Source organism: Betta splendens, chromosome 12 (genome assembly GCF_900634795.4).
Source record: "Betta splendens chromosome 12, fBetSpl5.4, whole genome shotgun sequence".
Taxonomy (NCBI): domain Eukaryota; kingdom Metazoa; phylum Chordata; class Actinopteri; order Anabantiformes; family Osphronemidae; genus Betta; species Betta splendens.
Genome location: NC_040892.2, coordinates 4,633,505 through 4,653,816, shown reverse-complemented (window position 1 = coordinate 4,653,816; position 20,312 = coordinate 4,633,505). Strand labels below are relative to the sequence as shown.

Here is a 20,312-nt window from a genome sequence, read left to right as displayed (position 1 = left end):
GGAAATCGATATCACGAAAACGGTTCACATCGCGTCAGCCTCGCACGAGCTCACATTGTGGATCCACATTTATATCTGGGAGTTCCTAGTCTGGCCAGTCACCTTGACAACATTGGCCCAATGACAGCGCGCACGCGAACTAGGCCAGCCAATCAGAGGCCGCCGGTAAAGCTGCATGTCATTTCTGCCCCGCTCGCAACCTGCACCGTGTTTTGCTCGCTCGTCTGCGCAGCGGCGATGAAATCTCTGCTTCTGCTCCGGGCTCGCTACAAACGGGGGAGGCTCGCGGACTCCTCCCGCCCATGAAGACCCCGGTGACGGCAGAGGACGCACGGAGCGGGACGGAACGGGAGCCCCGCCGCGGCTCGGCAGTCGGCCGCCGCCGGAGAACGGTCTGACTCGGCGTTTTTTTTTTTCCTCCCCGGTGACAGAGACACCCTCAGCGGCGCATCTCCCCGCGTCGCGCCCTCCTCCCGCCTCCTCTCCTCCGCAGCTGCAGCCCACCGACCATGGCCCTGGTGACTCTGCAGCGCTCCCCCACCCCCAGTGCAGCATCCTCGGCCAGCACCACCAACAGCAGTGCGGGGGAGGTAAGCGGAAAAGCCGGGGCTCGGTCTTTGTGTACGTGGTGCGAGGTGGACGCGGGAGCCCGCATCGGTCCGGGCCGGTGCCGGTGCCGGACGTGGGTGGCGTTCCGTGCCCCGCAGCGAGGACTCACCTCCCGCTGCCGCTTCCGCGCTAAACTTGGCGTGTTGTTGCATTGTTACCAGCAGCAGCCTTGTTCTGTTTGTGACTATAGTGTGGCAGCGGATTTGTAAACAAAATCCTGTAAGGGGGAGGGGAGGGGGGAGGATGGGAGGGGGGGGGGGGGGGGGGGTGCTGCGGGGTGAGTCGTTGGAAACAAAGTGCTCATTTTGCAGGTTGTCTCCCCTCGTGTCGGTGACAGCGCAGCCTCAGCGTTGGGATGGAGGCTTTCAAGGGGAATATTGTATTTTTAATTTTTTCTGTTCCTGACAATGAGCTGTAGCGCTGACCTTGTGACGAAACCAAATCCCAGTTGCAAAACTAAAAACAAAGTCGAAGCTGTGTTAAAGTTCCCAACCCACTGAAATCACAACGTCGGGGTCAGTTGCTCCACTCACTGGGTTCAGGAAAGTGGTGTTCCAGAGATGAGGCCCGGATAATGTCACTGTTGTGAGTCTGATCGGTGAAATGAGAGGTGGATGAGCGGGTGTTTTTTTTTAGTTGAACTTGTGCTGTTGGACGGGTCTTTTCGGCTGACAGCTCCGTGAGGCGTTCACGGCGCAGCGAGACCAGTAGATGGCGCTGGAGCGCTTCGTTCCAACCTCCTGCTCCTCAACTCGAGCCTCACGTCCTAAACATCTGACACGGAGTCAGTCCCTGGATGCTCCTGGCCTCTTAGTCCTGTGTATTATTACAGTCTGTGACTCCACAACAACAATTTTCACACGACCACAATTCTTCATTGACATTTTATTATTCTGTGCAGTACAGCGTTCATAACCTCTGCTTTGTTTTGTCTTTCAGGATTTTGGTAGCGATGACGACCGGAAAAACAATCAGAGGTGAGCTCTAACTGTCTGTTAGATGTCTAATGGCTTTCATGTACAGTCGTATCTGTTTATTTTAGTGCAGCTAATGCTTGTGGCAGGTTGTTCTTTACTTAGTTACACAACGGTGGACGCGTCAGCTGTTATTCCAGCGCCATCACAAAGATTTATTCAGTCACCTCCGCGTCACAGAAGTCATGATTTATGTCAGCAGCGCTTTAACAAAGGCAGTCTTTGTGCTTCGGGTCACTGGCTTGAGACGGTCCCGTCATGCTTTTGTCCCACTCCGTCAGCAGCGCTGTTTTTCTGGCTCAGCGACTCGTCAGAGGCTTAATTTAGGACTCCACATGTCAAACTTGAGATTGATGCCAGGGGCCGTTTCCACCGCCTCCGTGCGCCTGCGTGAATGTCGGTGCTGTGGAGCTGTCCCGCGCCGGGAAGAGCAGATTTCTGAAGATAGGGAGCTGAAACGGAGCTGGAAGGGCAGGGATAGCGAGGACGGAGACGGGAGGAAAGCAGTGGGCGGAGGAGAGGACGAGGACCGGAGGACGAAAGGGGACGGGTTCAGAGACTGGGAATAGGATCACAAGCATCAGGATGCATCTGATGGTGAAATCGCCTCATAGAGGCACCTTCGCCGTGTTCCAGCACTTTGCGGCGAGCGCTGTTCTAACTCAGACGCAGATCTGTCGCATGTAAGTTCAAATATTCAGGATTTTAACACTGGTGGACAAGTTTTGTATGTTTAGGTTTTCTTCCTTAGTCTCTGTGTCATTTACATAAAATCTTGGATCGGAGGAGCTGAAACAAAAGGCCTTGTTCTGGTCCCACTCAGTCATTCCTGTGTGTGTGTGTGTGTGTGTGTGTGTGTGTGTGTGTGTGTGTGTGTGTGTGTGTGTGTGTGTGTGTGTGTGTGTGTGTGTGTGTGTGTGTGTGTGTGTGTGCGTGCGTGCGCGCGTGCATGTGTGTGTGACTAAAAGACAAGGCTGCACTCTGTTCAGTGTGAGAAAACACACTGAGCTCTAAAGTCAAAGCTGTGAGAGCAACTCGATTTACCAGCGATCAGCAAACGCCATCAAGAGGCGTCTGTTCATTACGTTACGACAGCACGACGCTGCGAAAGTTGCCGATTCAGGGCTGTGCTGACTTTCACTGATGAGGATCCTGTCCCGCCCGCTGGACCGATGGGCTAAATGCAGTGGCATCCGCCTCCTGTGCAGACGCTTGACCTTCTTCATCACAACTGCTGCACAACTGAGAAATAATGAAAGCACCGCAGCATGACGTTGCTCATGAAAAAGCTTTTTTTAGGAGGGACGCGGACGGCGTCGGTCGGTTCTGACGGGCTTTTCTGTATCACAGCACTTTGTGACTTCCTGTTCTCGTTCTCAGTCCGACTTCCCTTCGCTCACATTCTTTCCCACTCTCTCCAGCCTCAGCGAGAGCTTCTTCATGGTCAAAGGAGCGGCCCTCTTCCTACAGCAGGGCGGCAACGCACAGGAACCAAAGACCCCGACCCACCACAAGCATGCAGGTACAGAACCAGAACTCCTGTGGGCACATCTGGGCCCCAGACGAAAAGCGCTTCCGTGTGGGTTTGTCTGTTCATTCTTACCTCACACGACCCAGAGTTTCGCACCAACGCTGCAGCTCCCCAGTTGCTGAGTCTTTGTATATATGAAGTTTTTTTCTTCGGCATCACTGGCTTTTTGAAAGTGTTTTAACACCGTCACTCTGCCGCTGACGTTTGTCTGCGCGTCAAAGTGACATTACAGATTATCCTCGTCGTGTACGGGCTAAAAATAAACCGCCTCTTCTCCACAGGGTTCTTTTATAGACGAGTTATTTGTCTCGTTGAGTCTGATCTCGTCTGAGGACGAAAGCAGGACGAGTCTGCTTCTCCATGACTCAGGTGTTTAACACCTTCCAATAGCTTTAGACGAGTCAGGATACACTTATTTTTCACCCTGTGAGGAATTAAACCAACTAATTGTCCACAGGAGAAACATGTGAATCACTTTGGAGCTGACCTTTTTTTTTCGCATGTCATGTGATTAATTAGTGTGTGTCATGTATTTGTACTTCAGTTTCTCTCATTAGGCTTCATGGTTCTGTTTCAGGTGATTTACCTCAACACCTGCAGGTCATGTTTAAGATCCTGCGCTCTGAGGATCGCATTAAACTGGTTTGTACACGCGCCCACTGCCTTCCTGCACACGTGTGAAGTCTCTGGCCTGGCTGAGTCTCTGGCCCTCTCTCTCCTCCTGATCCACAGGCTGTTCGGCTGGAGAGCGGCTGGTCAGACCGGGTGCGCTACATGGTCGTCATCTACACCACCGGCCACCAGGACACGGAGGAAAACATCGTCCTGGGGATGGACTTCACAGACAAGGACAGGTAATGCGTCCATCTCTCTGTAGCCTTTTGTTTAGTGCGGTTTAATCTGATCATTCGATTTGTTCAATTGTTTAATTTTTCTGACCCTCAGTAAAAATTGCTCTATTGGGATGGTGCTGCCACTGTGGAGCGATACCAACATACATTTAGATGGAGATGGGTGAGTTTCAGTTTGTCCTTTAATACCACATGGAATAATTAATACCAAGAACAGCTGAACGTGAACATGATCAGAACTACTCCTGAGGGGTTCCTCAGGCTCCTTTCTTTTAGACACAGCGACAGATGTGAGGCACGGGTTTCTAATGTTGAGTCCCTCTGCTCAGTCTCAAGCTGCATTTTTGGCGTTCTGCCTTATAGGTTGCGCCGCCCTCCGGTGGCCGAGTAGCGCGTTACATGCCTTTTGTGTGTGTGAACTGTTCTTGCTGACCTGTGAACATTGTGACTCCGGCTCTGCACGTTGGAGGAATGTTCCACTGTTCCATGTCCTGAATAGTCCGGCGAACGAGCCCCGTCCAGTCTGTGTTTACATCCCTGCATCGCCCTCCATCTCCACGCAGACCTCAACTGATCTTCCTCTCTCCTCCCCCTCTTCTTCCTCACTAGAGGCTTCAGCGTGAACACGTCGGGGCGGTCACATGTCTTCAAGCCTGTGTCTGTTCAGGCCATGTGGTGAGGGAGCTTTATGTTTACCTTTATGCTGTGGCATGTGCTTAAACTCCTACAGTAACTAGATCATTGTCAGTGAGGTTAATGCTCTTTTAAATGTCGTCCCAGTTTGTTGCCAGAGACATAATATAATTCACAATTTCTCCAGACTCTTTTAATCACTACTGTTCTTCCACACGCCACCTGCTGGACACCCGGGGAATTACCACGTTGCTCTGTGCCCCCGTAGGTCTGCCCTGCAGGTCCTGCACAAGGCATGCGAGGTGTCCCGCCGCTTCAACTACTTCCCCGGGGGCATCGCCCTCACCTGGATGGCCTTCTACGAGAGCTGCATCACCTCCGAGCAGAGCTGCATCAACGAGTGGAACGCCATGACTGACCTGGAGAGCACCCGGCCCGACTCGCCCACCATGTTCGTGGACGGGTGAGAGGCTGTGATGTCTCACGTGAATAGAACGAGCTGCTGGTAGAAACGCGGTTATGCTTATTTTCATTCAAATATCTGCACTGACGTGATGACGTAATTATGTGTAGACCAACTGAGCGGGAGAGAACCGAGTGTCTCATCAAGGCCAAGCTGCGCAACATCATGACGTTCCAAGACCTAGAAAACATCACATCAAAAGAGGTATGAGGCCAAAGCAAGACCTCAACTGTGAGTGAAAGTGGTTTGTACCGGACATAAACGATTAACAGGTATCGTTTGTATTATATCCTCAGATCCGCAATGAGCTGGAGCAGCACATGAGCTGTAACCTTAAGGAGTACAAGGAGTTCATCGACAACGAGATGCTTCTGATCCTGGGTCAGATGGACAAGGCCACGCTCATCTTTGATCACGTGTACTTGGTGAGGTTCTGGTAAAGTCATTCATTTCTTCAACCCTATCTCAGATTCAGCAGCAGGTTTCCTAACTAGGTTTGTGTGTGTTTAACGTCACAGGGGTCTGAGTGGAACGCTTCCAACCTGGAGGAACTCCGTGACTGCGGGTAAACCCATTCATTTCATATCTGCATTTCATACTGCAGTTAAATGGGCGTCACAGACAACCCATGCGTTCCGTTCTGTCACAGAGTGGGTTACATTCTGAACGTCACCCGAGAGATCGACAACTTCTTCCCAGGGATGTTCTCCTACCACAACGTGCGCGTGTACGATGAGGAGGCCACGGACCTGCTGGCGCACTGGAACGACACGTACAACTTCATCGTCAAAGCCAAGTGAGACCCTGCGTCCGCTTCAACACGCAGCGGGCTGTGACGCGCTATTTAATGGACTCATTCAGAGTCGTCCCAGTCGATCGGCGCTGCGATCACACCGGACACATTCTGCTCCTGCCTGAGTGCAGGAACAGCGCTGAAATGGTCTGGAAACACGTCTGGTTGCTATGCAACTGTCTAGGCTTGTTAACTCCAAGTAGACAGGGATTTTCTGTAGAGCTGCGACCAACGATGAGCACGAACGTAGCGCGGTCCTAAAAATCTGCTGGTCTGAGGTCGCGTATATGACTGATACTTCCCCCTCCAGATATTAATGAATTCCCCTTTTGCCCGACAGGAAGAACAATTCCAAGTGCCTGGTGCACTGTAAGATGGGGGTGAGCCGCTCCGCCTCCACGGTTATTGCCTATGCAATGAAGGAGTACTGCTGGTCGCTGGAGAAGGCGTACAACTTTGTGAAGCAGAAGCGGAACATCGCGCAGCCCAACGCCGCGTTCATGAGGCAGCTGGCCGAGTACGAGGGGATCCTCGACGCCAGGTTAGCAGCGCCGCCACCTCAGCCAGCGCCGCGTGCTCTCACGCGCCGCCCGGCTCACGTGTCTTCTGCTTTCGCAGCAAACAGCGCCACAACAAGCTGTGGAGGCCCGACGCGGACGAGGAGGGGTCCGACGAGCTGCAGGCGTCTGGACACTGCACCGGCGGCGAGGGGACGCCGGTGCTGCGGGAGGACGAAGCCTGGGGCGGCTGCGGCGCGTCGCCCTGCAGGAACATGGGTCTGGAGATGGAGCCGCTTGACTCCCTCAACTATAATTACTACTTCAGGCGCTTGTCAGACTCCGCTCTGGACAGCGAGCCCTCCACCCCGGTGAGGGGTCCGCCTCTGCTCGGCATGGAGAGAGTTTTCATCGAGATCGAAGACGTGGAGAGGGACGCGCTTCTGGAGGACGAGGGCTTTCCCATGGCCCACCTGGCCCTGCCGGGAGAGGGCACGGCGGCGCAGACGTGCGGGCGCCTGGACCCCCTGGAGGACATGAGGCTCCGGCTGGAGTTCAGCACTCTGGAGGAGGAGGACGAGGAGGAGGCCAAGAAAGAGGAGGCGGAGATGGCGGCCTTCGCCCAGACGCCGGATAACGGCAAACGGGGCGGGGAGGAGGCGGAGCGGATGGAGGAAAGCCGCCTGGGCCTCGCCAACCTGAACACCAACAACAGCAACCGCCTGGCCGCCAAGCGCAGCTGCCCTGCAGCTTTCGACGTGAGTAGAGTAGCTGGTGAATCGGCCTATTCCATATTCTGCCCGCCTCTGACCATTTGCTCTGTCCTTATCTTCCTCCATGTAGGACAGCGCTGGCGCAGGGAACCCGCTGAAGGTGAAGCCCTCCTATCAGTCGTGTAAAGACTGCCTGCGTCTGCCGCAGGGCCGGCGCTGCGAGCGTCTGGCCGGCAGCCGTTCCCACCGCCTCAGCGCCGCCCGCCACTGCACCGTCCCCTCCATTTGCATAGACCCGCCCGGCACCACCTTCGCCTCCGCGCCCCTCCTGCAGTGTCTGCCCGCGCCGGCGGCGGTCCCGCCCACTCTGTACCGCTGCGCCACCTGTTCTCCGGGCGTGCCGCCCCTCCTAGCGGGCCGCGACCAGAAGGCGCTCTCCCCCATGAGCTGTGAGGAGACGCTGCCTGACTTCGGCTCCGTGGAAGCGGAGGACATGGTCGAGCCGCAGTGGGGGGATGTGGAAGTACAAGTACCGAGGGAGGGCACAGGGCTCCAGCTACAGATGCCAGGACTGGGGATGGGCTTTGGTGTGGGACTGATGCAGAGGACGGAGCCGCTGGAGAAGCTGCCAGCCCTGGCCATGGAGAGCCAGCTCCCCGTGGGGCCCACGCCCTGAGGGGAGCGATGGGCAGAAGGACGACGCTGTGCTGTCATACCTGGACTGTCTCACCCTGGCTGCTGCAGCAGCTCACTGTTCACCTGCAGTGTGTGTGTTGATCTGAAGATTTGGACGAGACTGCTTGTTTTCAGCATCGGCTCAAAGGCTCGAGGGTCAGGCTTTCCCTTCAGCCCAGTGGAGACGAGCACACGTGAACAGGAGGCCGTGGTGGTTTGTAAAATCCAGTGTTCTGACTTTTGAGAGGTCAACTGTTCACACTTTGATGTTGACAGAAACGTAACATGCTTGTGTTTTTTTTATTATTATTTATTTAGCTCGTCAGCAGCATCAGAAATCGTGCGATTAATCTTTGCAGTTGAGCCTTTTGCTAGCGTCCAGTATCTTCTCATGTTACACTGAAGGGACAGAACCACCATGATGTTCTCAGATGTGAGTATGTGGAGCCCGTTTATGCCTCTTTGTGAAGCGCCGTACCTCAAACAACAAGCATCTCAAACTGTTGGAGCTCCGTCTCTGCTCAGTGACTGGTTTGACCCCAACCTTCTCTGTTATAGGTAATATTTTTAATCTCCACTGGATAAATCATCCATTTGTTGTATTTAATGCAGCTCTGGTCACTGGAGAAGTGACGCTGAGAGCTGGAGCTCTTGTGTGTGCATCATTCATTTTCAGTGAACTCATTACTGGTGTGATGAAAGCCATATATCTGTCAGGTCCAGTGAATGGCCTTTAAGTCGCCCGACACACTTTTCCTTTGATCGGACACGTACTGCACCTGCGGAGACGTCTATCTATGAGGCTTCCATCACAAGCATGGCTCACCTGCTTTACCATAGACCTTCCCTGAACGTCACACTAACATGTATAGCTTTAGCCACACTATCCTTACACACAGTGCACTGTATAGAATTAAACACTCAAGTCAAGAAATGACAGTAAGCTTAAAGTCAGTTTTCAGTTTACAGTCTGTTGATTCAAGCAAAAGCCTGGTTTGTTTTCTTCATTTTCTAATAAGACGCATGAAGCTTGAAGCTGCTTTTCCACTGGTTGCTGTGGTTCGTACTGTGGTGCTACTGTTTCCAGCACGCTGGGTGTGCTGTGACGCTGAAGGATGCGCTTCAGAAGCGAAAGCTGTGCTGAGGTTGACTGCAGATGAGTGAGTTCTCTTTAACCGCTGGGTTGATGGTGTCTTTTTGTACATTTCTTTAATTGCATTAGTAGCAACAAAGATGGAGCAACAACTGCACCCTCTGTCCCTTCGCCTTCCTCAGCTGCAGGGTTCCTCCTCTTCTTTCCCTCACGTTGCCACACAAACATGACGTTACACTGGTCATAGCACCCTGCTCACATCTGAATAAGATCTAAATAGAAAACGTAGATGACCGTTTCGCAATCGCAACCATGTAGCGGAGCATGAGACACAAAGACTGGACACAATGAGAAGAAAATCCACTGAGTGTTTAATTTCTGAATAAATGAAACATCTCACATCTCCACAACACTTAGTCATTTTAACACATCTTATTGTGAGCGATTGTGTGATGGGTTGATATTAGATTTCCACTCTAGTTTACAGTCAACTAGCCATTGTCTGTAGCTTCATCCTTTTAAGTTTAAAGAATGCGACCACATTACAGGATCCGAAACCGCTCCTTTTATTATAGACCATCAGATCTTAATATTCTTGAAATGTGTCCTGCATTCATAGCATATGATATCATTCTTTGTTTGCCTTTTTGCCCTTTTTTTGCTTCACGTTTTGGATTTTGTGCGTATTTTAAGTGCCTTAACCTCGGCCTTAGCTCCGCCATGCATCGAAGCAGCATGAGTGCTTTTGGCTTCTCGTCCGTTACTTATCCTCACTCTCGGTAATACCTATGCTCTTTGATGATATAATGTATGCAAACACACGTCCGCTCATGCACAGCAGCCTCTTTCCCTTGATACACGCATACTTGATGGACTTCCACGTATGAATAGCCTATAATATTGTTGTATTTGTTTGATATTGTTGAACTTGTGATACGCCGTATTGGTTCAGTAGCTGGCTGAGGAACCGTACTTGCTGGAAGGAGACTATGGTTTCCATTAAACCACTCTGTATACATTTCCCTGCAATTTGCTATCAAGTATTAGCTTGCAGATGTGGTCGATATGAAGAAAAGCACTGATAACGCTACTGTGTACTGAGAAGTAAAATAATTATTTGGATCATTGAAACTTTAGGACTGTGTATTTTGGGCACAATTCGAAAATAGCAATGATTGAATATTTGAATCACATGATTCCCAGGAAGCAGGCATCAAACTGACAATCCTGTTTTAAGGGGCCAGACATCGAGGACCTGTGAGGAAGGACATTCATGAAGGGTCTTCATGAAGCACAAGTCTGACCTACGTCATGTCTGCTGATGTGGAAAAGGAAGGAACGACCTGGGAGTTCGTTACGTTGTTTTTGTTAACTTCTGTGTACTGTACATTGACAATGTTTCTGTGTAATGCACTTTTTTTTACATTTTGTTAAAATAATGTCCAGTCTAATGTTTATGATGGGAATAAAACCATTCTTCTGCATAATATGCTTAAATGGCATTTATTAATTTATAATTAGCATTTTAAATTTTTTTTCAACCATTTCTAAAAACGAAAAAAAAAAATCTAAATACAAATTCTCTACAGCTTTTCTTGAAGAAATTTAATTACTAACATGAATGGACTCTGCAGGTGCCTTATTGCAGCCTGAGTTGCTGACATGAAATGCTTCTGTCAGCCGCTGGCTTCTACTGGACAGAACAGAGAGCGGCCTTATTGAATTAGTCAAATGAAGCTGCTCTGACATCATGAGGCAGAAGATACGGCAGAAAAGCCAAAGTCTCTCAGAACGCTGGGCAGAGAGCGGATCGGCTTCACACACCGGCTTCAGTAAGTACAGTACCTGCCAGTCCTACTGTAGCAGTGTAACTGTTTATTATAGGATGTGAGAAGGTCAAATGGTTCAGTAAGAAAGCTCAGTAACAGCAAATGAAACAGGAGAGGGACTTCAATGCTAAAACGGTGATATTGTCTACATGGTGTCATATTATTTATTTATTAGAGATGTCACTAGGTCACGTGCCTGTATTATAAATAACCAGTTATATATATATATATATATATATATATATATATATATATATATATATGTATATGTATATGTATATGTATGTATGTTTTAAAAGCCTTTTTCGGGGGCAGCATGTGCAGCATAGATCTGCGCTGCGTTAAAGTGAGATGATTCATCGTTTTATGGCCCTTTAAGTCCCGTCTGGCAGAACGCTATGGAAATTTGACTTGTGTCTCTATCGTCCCGTTGTACTGGTCATTTGAATTCGAGCAGTTATGCAACACTTAAAGTTTTGCTGGCTTTAAAAAAAAAACAAGCCTGTCCCAGACTGGGTAATAGGGAGCTGACTGTAAGTCACAAGTCTCTTATCAACTGTACACGTAGCACTGGAGGCATGAGAGACGCAAGGACGGGATCTGGATGGAGACGTGATCAGTCATTATGGACTAATCCCTGTAACACATCACAGTCATCAACATAGTGACTGCATCTGTGGAGGTGATGAAGTAGACAGAGCATTTCAGTGCCTTTGTCTTTAGCCACATTAACTGTTAGCTTACACAGTTACACGTGTTTTTTTTAGTTGTGATCTAAAAATACCCCCCAGTTATTTCCACGTGCCAGTTTAAAGCCCCTGAGCTGCTGAGTCTTTGTCCTGAGCTCTGTCCCGGCATCCGTCACGTCTGTGGTTAAACTCGGCTTCCATCGAACTCCACACAAACTTTTTCCAGGTGACCTTTCGCCAACGCTAACCACTGGCACAGCTCGGGGGGAGGCGCCAGCACAGAAGGGCACAAAATGAGTTCTCGAACTCACACAAAACAAGATTCTGATGGAAAACTATTTTTCAAAACAGATCAGATTGATTTTAAATTATTTATAGCTCGGCATTTGGCATCTTTTATCAGACGGCATTGTCTGCGAGGCCTTATTTTACCAGCTGACCTCTTATCTCACGTCTCCTGTTTCCTTTTTGGCCTCCTGACTCAATGGCAGCGGCCAGACCCGCTTTAATTATAGCCACCGCAGCATTCCTCCCCGACAGAATAGGCAGACGTAGAAAGAGCGGCCTTGAGAGGGCAAGTGTGAGCGGTGCAGATGAATATACAGAAATAGAGGCTGAAGATGGTTAAAGATAGACACTGGTGGCCGGAGGAGAGTCCTTCTCATTAGCCTGCTGTCCTCTGCTGCTTCCTGACATGTTCCTCTGTCTTCTCCTGATGCTAGAGCAGAAAAAGCACCATGGGTCAGAAGCTGGAGAGGCTGTCGGAAAAGGATGAGGATTCTGAAGGTTCTGAGCGACCGGCGGAGGATCAGGAGAGCAGAGGTCGACATGTCGAGCGCTCTGTGACCTCTCAAGGCGTGGACACGCGCGGAGAGGCCGCCGCCGGCGCAGCCGCTTATGCACGTCCAGTCCCTGAATGTGGGCGGCCAATCAGGTCCCTGGGTCAGCGAGCGCAATTTTTGGATGTCCCTAGAAAGTGGGTGGGTGGAGACTGGGAGGGCTGGGGAGCCACTGGAGCTGTGGAGGGGTCAGAGAGCGTCCGGAGCCCAGAGGAGACGAGACGCGCTTCAAACACAGAGCAAGGCTCGGCTGTGGCCTCTACCGGGACTACAGCTATGGAGGAGAAGAAAGCGGAACGTGGCCCTGACCCTCCGACCGGGGCTCCGATGCAGCCGAGCAGTCCCACCGAGGAGGGGTTTGTTGTGCTTGAGAGGGATGGAGCTTGGACGTCGTCTGAGGAGGGGATGAATAATGCTTCAGGCGTGTGTGGTGATGACGCGCCTCCACAACCATGCGCAAGTTGCCCCCAAGATGTCGATAATGAGGAGGGAAGTGGAGGAAACCGTGTCCAGGCTTCAGTTTACGAGGGGCGGGCGGGTGAAGTGACAGGCAGCAGGTGTCGGCTAAAAGGAGGGAGTCGCACGGGGAGAGGAGGAGCGGAGAGGGAGCGCATGGATGAGGAGCGCATGGATGAGGAGCGCATGGATGAGGAGCGCATGGATGAGGAGCGCATGGATGAGGAGCGCATGGATGAGGAGCGCATGGATGAGGAGCGCATGGATGAGGAGCGCCTGTCGTCACAGCACAGCAGGGGGCCTGGAGAGAGCGCTGGCCATGTGGAACACCCAAATCAGAGCAGGGCAGGAGCTGAGCACCACCAGAGGCGCTTCGCAGATGCTGTGTATAAACGGGCAAAAGAAGGAGCCACAGGTGCGATTGGTCCAAATGACACGAAGGAGGACGAGGAAGACGGTCCTTCTTTTTCATTGGAACAATGCTATTTGGTGCCCGGCTGTGATGTAAAGACACACAGCGCAGCCTTGGAGCGGGAGCCGGACCTCGACAGCTTCTCTCCCCTCACAACCCCCCCACCCTGCGTTTGTCGGTCGCCCGCGGCAACACAGCTCCAGGCGGACGCGACCACACGCGCGTCCGCGGAGGAGCCGGCGCCGCGGGAGAAGCCCCGGGTCAAAGGTCCACCTCCACCTGTGCCCAAGAAACCGCGAAATCCATTCATAAAGCTGAAAACCGCGCAGCTGATGTCCACGGACGAGCGAAGACCGGGCGGAGATCACGAGCGCTCTGAGGAGAGGGTCAAGAGGAGGCACACCTTTCACTTTAACAGGGCTCTGCAGCGCAGCACGGCCGCTAACCAGGACATGTGCTCGCTGTGGGACGATGAGGGCCCCCTCTCGGCGCCGAGCAGCACCCGGCGGCGCTCGCTGGGCCCCTGGGAGCCCCCGTCCCTCACACACATGGATGATCCGTACGGGGACGTGGTGGACTTCCATTACTGCCGGCGCATGGCCCGGCTCTGTCCCGACGAGCCGCCCCAGAACCTGGACATGCTGCAGCGGACGATTTCCCTCGAGAGGAGGTCCGGTTTCAAGAGCTCGCCTCCCACGCCGGCGAGGAAGCCCTCGAATCCTCTCGTTCGCGCGTCCCAACCCGCTGCCGCCGAGAGACGAGGGCCCGGCCCCGAGCTGGCGTGGGACAAAGTCCGCTCCGACCCGGGGGTCGGGGATGTCAGCGAGGTGGGGTCCTACAGGCCGGTGGCCAAGATCGTCCGGGAGACGAACCAAATGCAGAAACTCCAGCACCGAGCCAGGTCCGGAGGAGCCAAGGCCCAGGTCAGAGCGGCCGAGCCCGGTCCCAGCGTGAAAGTGTCCCAAATGAAAAGCGCCTTCGACGTCCCGCAGAAATCCAAGGAGAGACCGCAGCCGCAAGAGGTCCAGGCTCCATCAAAGAGAGGTAAGATGGAGTTTTCAAAGCATACACACACACACACACACACACACACACACATATACACACACACACATATACACACACACACACACACACACACACACATACACACACTAGGGGTTCTGCATAGTGATGTCACAGGACATGCTGGGGTGGGATGGGACAGGGGGGAGGGTAAGGACCCTAATACAAAAGAGGCTGCTGGACATTAAACCCACAGTTTCCCCAGAATGGACAAAATCAGCTGACCGAACAGGTTTAAGCTGCTATAAAAGACACGAGGCGGACGTACGATGGGGAGAAGCGGCCCCATCCCGTCCCAGTTCACAGCTTTAGAGACGAAATCTGGCGTCTCGTGTGCGCATGTGCCGTGGCCGTCATCAGCGCAGCCCCACAATTTAATAACGATGAGAAGAGGGGATTACTAGTCTTCCGCAGGTGACGAGCGCGCAGGGGGATGCTGTGTCTGTCCGCCGGCATCCTTAAACACCACTAGACCGATCACACGGCGTCAGGGGGCACGTTTTCCGAGGCGACGGAGCCGAGGGAGCGCAGCAGCGGGGCATTTTGTGGAGGAACGGGGCACCAGAGCAACGTCCTGCAGGATAAGGGCGCGCCTGAACTGCTAGATTCATGTGTTGTGATTGATCACCCCCGTGGTTACGAGAATCCTGCCTAGATTTCTGGAGGTAAGGACGCGTGGAGAGAGCGTGCGCGTGGCGCATTAAGCGTGCGATCTGTCATCATCATGCGTGTGTCTTCGCTGGACGCGTTTGGGAATGGGAGCAGCCGAAAATGTTGGGTGGAAATCTGCACTTGCGTCAGCTGGCGGCGGTCCACCGCAGCTAGCGGCTAGGCTAGGCTAGGCTACTAGCTAGCTAGCTTCATTGAACAGACTGGATGCACACGCACGGACGTGCCACTGGGGAGAAAAATCACACCCTCGCTCACAGTGGCCTAGTCCGCATGCATGCGTCGTTTTGAAAGATGTGTTATTTTAACAACACCCCGTGAGGCGGTCTCCTCGTTGGCGGTGAGGCTAGTTTAGTGTCTGTTAGCAGCGGCGAATAACGGCACCATCTCCGGCACAGCTGTTGAGCGGTCGGAGCGGTGCGGCAGAGCACGTTATACGAATATGCACGTAACTACAATTATGCTATGTTCGTGCGTACGTCTCAACAACGCCCCAAAGACGCCGGGTTCGTTTAACGTCCACCTGAGGCCACATCTGGAGCGTGCTAAGCAAAATACGGCATACATCTGCACCCCCTCCCCTCCTCCTTGTCTCTGGAGCGGCAGCGTTACGCCTAGCAAGCGGAGCCCGAATCACAGCTTCCGCACAACCGAACGGACTGGACTTGAAATCACCGGGACGATCGTTCAGCGCCGTCGCCGCAGCTTCCCGGCGTTTCGCTTGAGTTTGTGCCGCCCGCGTGAACCGGGAGGGCGGGACGCGCCGAGGCGTGTGGTGAACGCGGCTAACGCTAGCCAGCGACCATTGTTCAACGCTAGCGCCGTGCAGCTGTTTCCATCTCCAGAGGATGAGATGTCCCCTGCGCTCACTGTCTAAAATAAATGTAACATGTCGCTATTATAACACAGGATCTGTGGGAGTGATATAGATTGTGTGTGTGAAACCCGTTCACTCAGCGTTATTATCCAGACGGTGAAATGACGCCTACCGGTCCGTTGCCTGCATTTTATTGATCAACCGAAGCCATCACGTTGCTCGGCTTACTTTCCTGGACCCTCATGCATTAGCGTTAATCAAAACGCGGGCCCGATGCTGAGTGCGCCGGCGTCAGGATGCTCGGCGGCGTCCCGCTGCGCGCTGGGTGGCGGCGCGAGAGCGGCCGCGGCTCCTCGCAGTGTCAGATGGGCGGTTGGAGCGGGGCTGGCGGCTCCTACCTGGCGCTGGTGCTGACGGAGGGAACACGGTGTTCCGGTCCGACAGAGCTGCAGAATTCATCGCCAGTGTTAAATATGATGCTTTTCATGGACCGCTGTCACAGTAACAAATGAAAGGGTAGTAAGGGTTTCTGTCTGTATTTGCTGTGGGATGTTGTCATAATAAAGCCAGTTGTCCACTAAATGTGTGATATTGATATGATATAAATGTCTTGGCCTCAGCAGATGTGGAATCAAGGCAAGTGGCTAAAAGCCTTGTGGGTGTGTAATAAGTCAAACAAGTTTTGTTTGAGTCTTTCTCTTTGCTGATGAATCCATGTTCAAACACCAGGCTGTTATTCAGCGCTTCTATTTTGAAATTGGTGACTAAATGTAAAGAAGCAGGTGGTGAAGATGATGATGATGAGGCTCTGCAGCCTGTATGTAACTGCTCAGTGTGTGAGTGACGGCTTAATTACCGCCCTGAGATGCTCCATTTTCCAGGTAATTACATAGCAATGCACGCCACTAAAATCATGATGCATCTCCCCCTCACATGTCAAAGACCTTTTTATATTGAAGAAGGTCAAGAAGTTCAGCAGGCTTCTGCCGTTTGTCTCTGACAAGAAGGTTATGGAGACTAGAGATCAACTCACTGACATCTAAAAAAACTGAGCTAGAGGTAAACACAGCCGGCGAGCGAGAGGTGTCTCATGTTTCCTGGTAGGTTTGGGCTGATTTAATTAATGTGCAAACTCAATCAATAAACACAATCTGAGCCAAAACTTCCATGTTCAGTGGTGTTTCATCTCCCTCTCTCTCTCTGGGCAGATATGTTGCGGCGAGTCGTGCGACAGAGCAAGTTCCGCCACGTCTTCGGCCAGGCCGTGAGGAACGACCAGTGCTACGATGACATCCGCGTCTCCAGGGTCACGTGGGACAGCTCCTTCTGTGCTGTCAATCCCAAGTTCGTCGCCATCATCATAGAGGCCAGTGGCGGAGGGGCCTTTCTCGTGCTCCCTCTACAGAAGGTGACGCGATGAGCTTACGGAACTTTATTGCTGTACGTCAGGTCACTGGTTCTTGACAAACCTGTCCTCTGTCCTGCAGACGGGCCGCATAGACAAGGCCTACCCTACAGTATGTGGCCACACGGGCCCCGTGTTAGACATCGACTGGTGTCCCCACAACGACCTGGTCATAGCCAGTGGTTCGGAGGACTGCACAGTCATGGTAACGCCCACCATGCAGTCTACTGTGTGTGTGTAGAGCAGTGGGCCTATTTATTCCTGTGTTTAGTGTGTCACTCTTTACTGTCTTTACTTTTCAGGTCTGGCAGATCCCTGAGAACGGGCTGGAGACGGCCCTTTCAGAGCCCGTCGTCGTGTTGGAGGGTCACTCCAAGAGGGTCGGCATCGTGTCCTGGCATCCCACCGCACGCAATGTTCTCCTGAGTGCAGGTAACCTTTGGCTGCAGCACCTGGTACACCGTGTACCCTCAGACTGCATAAATCCCGCCTGACCTCTGAGTCCGCACAGCTGAGCTCCGCATTGGGCCCGTCATTTCATGGCTGCATTGCTTTGTGATGAGAAGCTCTGGAAATAGACGCGTGTGTAGTCAGGCTGTGCCGCGTGTCCATTTCAGGGTGCGACAACCAGATCATCATCTGGAATGTGGGCACGGGGGAGGCCATGATCAACCTGGAGGACATGCACCCCGACGTTATCTTTAGCGTCAGCTGGAGCCGCAACGGCAACCTGCTGTGCACCGCCTGCAAAGACAAGAAGGTCCGCGTCATCGACCCGCGCAAGAGGAAGATTGTGACGGTGAGAAGACTGAGAACGGGTTGGGACTCGATGCGATGCTCCACGCGTAGATACGCTTTCCTACAAGGCCTCGGACACCGGCTGCCTAGTCTGACGGGGTTTTTTGTCTGTTACAGGAAAAGGACAAAGCCCACGAGGGAGCTCGGCCAATGAGAGCTATCTTTTTAGCGGACGGAAACATCTTCACCACTGGATTCAGCCGCATGAGCGAGCGTCAGCTCGCCCTCTGGAAGAGTGTACGTCACCGCAGTAAATCTCAGTCCTTCCCACCTGACACTGCTGAGGCATACGATGAATAGTTACTATGCAAGTTAGCAAGTCATGATTCTCTCATTTTTACCAGTGGCTTCGTTAGTCGTACCCTCTGCATCTTTAAGACTCTCGTGTCTGTTACAGCTGAGCTCCAGCAGGTGGCAGTAAATACAAGGAGAAGGAGCTGTGAGACATTTTTAAATGAGCAGATAAGACTTTAAAGACGATGGACATTGGAACTGTAGCTCAGACTTTCATCAGTCACGCGCATGTATGTTCATAATGTAGAATATGTTTCTGTGTTTACAGGACAACATGGATGAGCCAATATGTGTTCAAGAGATGGATACCAGTAATGGAGTCCTGCTGCCCTTCTATGACCCTGACACCAGTATCGTTTACCTTTGTGGAAAGGTATTGAGGTTTACATAATCGAATTAGTTTTTTGAATCTACGATTAAAATAACTGGATTCACAAATTTACCCCTTTTTACAGGGCGACAGCAGCATTCGGTACTTTGAAATCACAGACGAGGCACCGTTTGTTCATTACCTCAACACGTTTTCCACCAAGGAGCCGCAGAGGGGAATGGGATACATGCCCAAAAGAGGCCTGGACGTCAACAAATGTGAAATAGCAAGGTGCCAGCTATCGCTGACTCATCACGGGGCTGTTTTAGAGCTTTGTGATGAAAGGGAGTAGAAATGAGTTTAACTTGTTATTGTTGTCTGTGTAGGTTTTACAAATTACATGAGAGGAAATGTGAACCAGTTATCATGACGGTCCCACGCAAGGTACTGTTTACATCAAAAAGAAATCTACAGTTATTTCTCTCACGGAGCTACTTTGGGTTTTACACCGTCCCGTTCTGTTTCCCCAGTCGGACCTCTTCCAGGACGACCTGTACCCAGACACGGCTGGGCCCGACCCTGCCCTGGAGGCAGAGGAGTGGTTTGCCGGGAGGAATGGCGGTCCCATCCTGATCTCCCTCAAGGACGGCTACGTCTCCACCAAGAACCGCGATCTGAAGGTGGTCAAGAAGAATGTGCTGGAGACCAAGCCGGCAACTAAAGCCGAGAACGTCTCCCCTGTCCAGAAACGCGCCCCTCCACAGTCCTCTGTGGTGAGTGCCAGGAAATCACTGTCAGACCTGTCGAAAGCTGATAGGTCGGATTAGGTTTGAAAAGTCAGTTTAAAAAGTGAAACAAACTTTATCGATCTAACTTCGATTCTGTTTCTGGGCAGAAAATGGAGGATAAATTGGATGAGGTGCTGCGAGAGTTCAAGTCACTCAGGGACCGTGTCATCCTCCAAGACCGTCGGATTGCCAGACTGGAGGAACAAGTTGCCAAGGTCGCCCTGTGAGACCCCCCTCTTTCCACGGAGCGCCCGGGATTTTTGGCCGCGCGTCAGATTCTCCAGATTCGGCTTTTATTCATCTTGGCGTCGCCTCCGCGCCGACAACCAAGCCTACATTCCAAGATGGACTTTTATTTTCCTCATCGAACTCGGTTTCACTCTCAGCCCCGACTCTCACACTCACACACGGAAAAGGAAAAGCTCTCCCGGGTTCTGTACACGTTTGAAGGAAAAGACGTTTTTGTTGAACAAAAAGTCTTAATTTTTATTGTCTCTCAAATTGTGGTAAAACATTCTTATGTGAAGTTTGTACTTACTACTCAGAAACTGTATGTAGCATCAGTATTTCCATTCTTTTTGTGTTGCCAAATATGAATTGTGTGCTTTTTCATGCACTGCTTTTACATTTGTTTCCTCTCCTGTTGTACATTCCACTCACGACTTCGTAGAATAAGTTAGTGGAGCTGGATTTTTTTTTTAAACAATAGCTGTTGAACTTTTTCCCTCCCATCCGTTTGTTCTCGATTCATGAATGTGGAACAATTCCTTGGAAGACATTTGTTCCTGTTCTTCTCTGTTTGAAGTTCTAACAGAGGGGGGGGGTCGCATCTCTTCTGGTGTAAAATGTTGTGCAAATCTCGTGGTACCTCTTGACACCGTTGGAGGTCTGAAGCCGCGGCCTCGATGCGTACGTGGTGTTGAGAGGGGGGCACTCGCCCAACATGTGCTTCACCGAGCCCCCGACAAACAGTTCTGTGGACATAATAAAGATTTTACACAAGATTGTGCAGCGTTGTGTCTTTTTTTGGGAGGGAGGTCATTCAACAAAATGGTTCCGTTAAGTGTTTTTTGTCACATTTGCCTCCTTTATGTTTCTCAACAGGAAAT

At 51.8% G+C, this 20,312-nt stretch overlaps 2 protein-coding genes across 6 annotated transcripts; both read left to right on the top strand.

Annotated features, from left to right (window-relative positions):
* The first annotated feature begins 150 nt into the window (after positions 1-150).
* ssh1b (slingshot protein phosphatase 1b) lies at positions 151-10,321 on the top strand. 2 transcript variants are annotated; one of them, XM_029168200.3, is made up of 15 exons: positions 151-590; positions 1,549-1,586; positions 3,005-3,105; positions 3,692-3,756; positions 3,847-3,968; positions 4,060-4,128; positions 4,575-4,640; positions 4,867-5,061; positions 5,172-5,265; positions 5,358-5,486; positions 5,580-5,626; positions 5,711-5,857; positions 6,195-6,395; positions 6,473-7,109; positions 7,195-10,321. In XM_029168200.3, exons 1-15 carry the CDS (start codon positions 510-512, stop codon positions 7,738-7,740), a joined length of 2,538 nt encoding a protein of 845 aa, XP_029024033.1. In that variant the 5' UTR covers positions 151-509; the 3' UTR covers positions 7,741-10,321. The 2 variants fall into 2 exon arrangements, with proteins under 2 accessions (XP_029024033.1, XP_029024034.1); XM_029168201.3 differs by lacking the exons at positions 151-590; positions 1,549-1,586 and adding an exon at positions 1,598-2,266.
* Positions 10,322-12,868: 2,547 nt separating this feature from the next.
* On the top strand, positions 12,869-20,207 carry coro1cb (coronin, actin binding protein, 1Cb). 4 transcript variants are annotated; one of them, XM_029168211.3, is made up of 12 exons: positions 14,435-14,787; positions 16,551-16,708; positions 16,817-17,016; positions 17,096-17,218; positions 17,316-17,445; positions 17,631-17,812; positions 17,929-18,048; positions 18,374-18,478; positions 18,561-18,706; positions 18,802-18,859; positions 18,946-19,188; positions 19,311-20,207. In XM_029168211.3, exons 2-12 carry the CDS (start codon positions 16,699-16,701, stop codon positions 19,428-19,430), a joined length of 1,437 nt encoding a protein of 478 aa, XP_029024044.1. In that variant the 5' UTR covers positions 14,435-14,787; positions 16,551-16,698; the 3' UTR covers positions 19,431-20,207. The 4 variants fall into 4 exon arrangements, with proteins under 4 accessions (XP_055369158.1, XP_029024044.1, XP_029024045.1 ...); XM_055513183.1 differs by lacking the exons at positions 14,435-14,787; positions 16,551-16,708 and adding an exon at positions 12,869-14,101; XM_029168212.3 differs by lacking the exon at positions 16,551-16,708 and having other exon boundaries at positions 14,438-14,787.
* The last annotated feature ends 105 nt before the right edge of the window (positions 20,208-20,312 follow it).